The sequence below is a fragment of the Oryza sativa genome, chromosome 6 (assembly GCF_034140825.1).
Source record: "Oryza sativa Japonica Group chromosome 6, ASM3414082v1".
Taxonomy (NCBI): Eukaryota; Viridiplantae; Streptophyta; class Magnoliopsida; order Poales; family Poaceae; genus Oryza; species Oryza sativa.
In genome coordinates, this window is record NC_089040.1 from 10,097,251 (window position 1) to 10,100,838 (window position 3,588).

General features: G+C 52.2%; 1 protein-coding gene across 1 annotated transcript; it reads left to right on the top strand.

The window, feature by feature from the left end:
• The first annotated feature begins 523 nt into the window (after nt 1-523).
• Nucleotides 524-2,909, top strand: LOC112936033 (UDP-glycosyltransferase 89B2-like). The gene has a single exon (XM_015786791.3). It carries the CDS (start codon nt 574-576, stop codon nt 2,023-2,025), a length of 1,452 nt encoding a protein of 483 aa, XP_015642277.1. The 5' UTR covers nt 524-573; the 3' UTR covers nt 2,026-2,909.
• Nucleotides 2,910-3,588: the final 679 nt, after the last annotated feature.

Sequence of the window (3,588 nt, forward strand, 5' to 3'; positions counted from 1 at the left end):
GACTCTCTCCGTCCAGCCGGCGAGGCCGGCGACGACGGGGATCGTGCATGGGATGGGAGGAAGATGGTGGCGGCGCGATCTGAACGGGGGTGGAGGAGAGAAGTTAGGTTAAGTGGTCTACACGAATTTTGAAGCATATCTAATGATCCAAAATTCGAATAATAGGATGTGAGATTTTATGTCATAAGTTATATAGACAGCCCCATGTTTTAATTTAGGATCGAGGTATTACCGACCAGAAGCGATCGGTACAGCATTTTCTTACCTGCTCTGTTAGAAAATTCGCGGTGTGAACAAAGAGGACCCTCGCAAAATAAAAAAAGACGTGCATTTTGAACTGTAATTGGCTAAGACCGTCCGTCCAAATTAACTAAATTTAAATTTCACGAGAGAAAAAACCGTCCGCCAGAAACCAATTGCGACAGCATCCTCTTAACTATTCTGTTAAAAATTAGCAAACCAAATGCGACTCTTACCTGTTCTGTTAAAAATTAGTCCACCCTAACTATTGTGCATACTTAAAAGAAGCGGTAATTAATCGAGGCCCTGATCACCGCAATAACACCGTACGTCATGGCGACGGTCACCGACGCCGCGGCGCATGTCCTGGTCGTCCCGTACCCGGCGCAGGGCCACCTCATCCCGTTCATCGACATCGTCCGCCTCCTCGCGTCCCGCGGCGGCCTCCGCCTCACCGTCGTCGTGACGCCCGCCACGGCGCCGCTCCTCGCGCCCCACCTCGCCGAGCACACGGGCGACGGCGGCGGCGTCTTCGCGCTCACCCTGCCGTTCCCTTCCCACCCTGCCATCCCCGCTGGCGTCGAGAACGCCAAGGGGTCCCCGCCCGAGCTCTTCGCCAAGCTCGTCGTCGCGTTTGCGGGGCTGCGCGGCCCGCTCGGGTCGTGGGCGCGCGATAGGGCGGACACGCACCACCGCGTCGTCGCCGTGCTGTCCGACTTCCTCTGCGGGTGGATGCAGCCGCTCGCCGCCGAGCTCGGCGTCACGCACGTCGTGTTCTCGCCGGCCGGCGTGTACGCCGCCGCCGTGATGCACCCTCTGTACCGCGTGATGCCCCGGCCGGACGATGAGAATGACGACGAGTGCCCCGTCACCTTCCCTGATATCCCGGGCTGTCCGGCGTATCCATGGCGGCAGATCACGCGAACGTACCGGACGTACAAGAAAAGCGACGAGATCGCCGAGGGTTTCAAGAGCAACTTCCTCTGGAACCTCGAGAGCTCGTCGTTCGTGTCAAACACATTCCGGCGGCTGGAGGGGCAGTACCTCGAGAGGCCTCTCGCCGACTTGGGATTCAGGCGCGTGCGCGCCATAGGCCCGCTGGCGCCGGAGTCCGACGTGTCCGGCAACCGCGGCGGCGAGATGGCCGTGGCCGCGTCGGAGCTCTGCGCGTGGCTGGACCAGTTCGCCGACCGCACTGTCGTGTACGTCAGCTTCGGGAGCATGGCGCTGCTGCAGCCGCCTCACGTGGCGGCGCTGTCGGCGGCGCTGGAGCGGACCGGCGCGGCGTTCGTCTGGGCGGCGGGGTCGCACACGGCGCTCCCGGAGGGGTTCGAGGAGCGCGCGGCGGCGGGCGGCAGGGGCACGGTGATCCGCGGGTGGGCGCCGCAGCTGTCAGCTCTGCGGCACCGGGCGGTGGGGTGGTTCGTCACCCACTGCGGGTGGAACTCTATCCTGGAGGCGGTGGCGGCCGGGGTGGCCATGCTGACGTGGCCGATGGTGGCCGACCAGTTCGTGAACGCGCGGCTGCTCGTCGACGAGCTCCGCACCGCCGTGCCGGTGTCCTGGGGAGGCGTCGCGGCGCCGCCAACCGCCGACGAGGTGGCGCGCGTGCTCGAGGCGACCGTCCTCATGGCGGAGGATGGTGGGGAGGCCAGTGACAGCGAGTGGAGTCATGTGGGCGCGCGGGTGGAGGAGCTCGCCGTGGAGGCGGCGGCGGCGACGAGGGAAGGTGGGAGCTCGTGGGTGGAGGTCGACGAGCTGGCTCGGGAGCTTCGCGGGCTTTGATTTTGATGAGCTCTACGACTAGCTAACTTTGGGCTGTTGGGCACGTACAACGCTAGGGCAACGTGACCGGTGGATGGTGTGTCGGCGAACGTACGAAGAAGCTTCTTACGTCGGTCGCTTACATCTAGGCCAACGAGCGTTAAAATAACAGTAAGTTAGAGGATGATGTTCTGTCGGCGAACCGTATCCACCATTGCTTGCCGGAGAAGAAGACGAGCTCGCGTGTATAAATTTTAGTGCAGACCTCAAGCTAAGGCCTGGTTTAGTCCCCCAAATTTTTTTCCTAAAAAACGTCACATCGAATCTTTGGACACTTGCATAGAGCATTAAATATAAATAAAAATAAAAACTAATTGCATAGTTTGCATGGAAATCACGAGACGAATCTTTTGAGTCTAATTAGTTCATGATTAGCCATAGGTGCTACAGTAACCTACGCGTGTTAATAACGGCTTAATTAGGCTCAAAAGATTCATCTCGCGGTTTCCAGCCGAGTTATGAAATTAGTTTTTCATTCATGTCCAAAAACATCTTCCGATATCCAGTCAAATATCTTATGTGACACCTAAAAATTTTCTTTTGGCGAACTAAACACAACCCTAAGTTCTGGCCAAATAGTAACATATCCATGCTGACACTAGAGTGATATTCAGTACACAAATCAAACAACAAAAAACAAGTATATTTTCGCAATCAAGCGTAAAATAAGAAATTTCCAAAATTCACGCAAAAAACAACAATGCAGGAAGTTATTTGTATTGTTAATTTACAATATTGCATAGCCATGTGCGCAAAATAATATTGCAACTTTTGTATCTTTCGAAACCATCATTGTTGATGCTACTGGAAGTATATTAGTAAAGCCTATTCCAGTACTTTTGTCCGATAGCATGGTAAGTTTGAGAACGATAAGTTCTAAAATATCCGCTGGCTAAGTTGTACCATTGTGTTCTCCTTTACTTCCTATCAAACTAAATAAGCTATGTACTAATGGGCTTTGCCTTTTGAAATTTGCTCCGATCCAACAAAAAAAATATCTTGAGCTACCGGTACCTCATGGTACCAAATCGTTTCCGATAGTTATAATTAATTGGGCAGGATGGCCATTGTTAGATCCAACAATCGAAAACGATTTGGTACCGTGAGATACCGGTACCTCGAGATACTTTTTGTTCAACCGGAGTAAATCGCTTTCCTTTTGGGCTGAATATGGGTATGCTTAAGCATAAGAGACACACGGCCTATTTTTACGAAATCGCTAAAAGAGGAAGCATACATGTATAATTGGAAAATCATAAATATAATAATAGTTAAAATACCTGCAATTTATCTCATCAAAGTTTTCAAATGAACGTACTTTTAAAAGAACCAACAGAGAAGAAACTAACATTGATACCAATAATTTTATTGAGTGCAGAGTACGACTTGACTAAATACTAATCATTTTTTGAACTTCGCGACCTACGCATAGAGGATAGACAGAGCAAAGATGAACAATTCAGTATAGTCTAACATGAATCATGATAATCAGATGCTCAGCCATATCAAGAATAGATTCTGCAT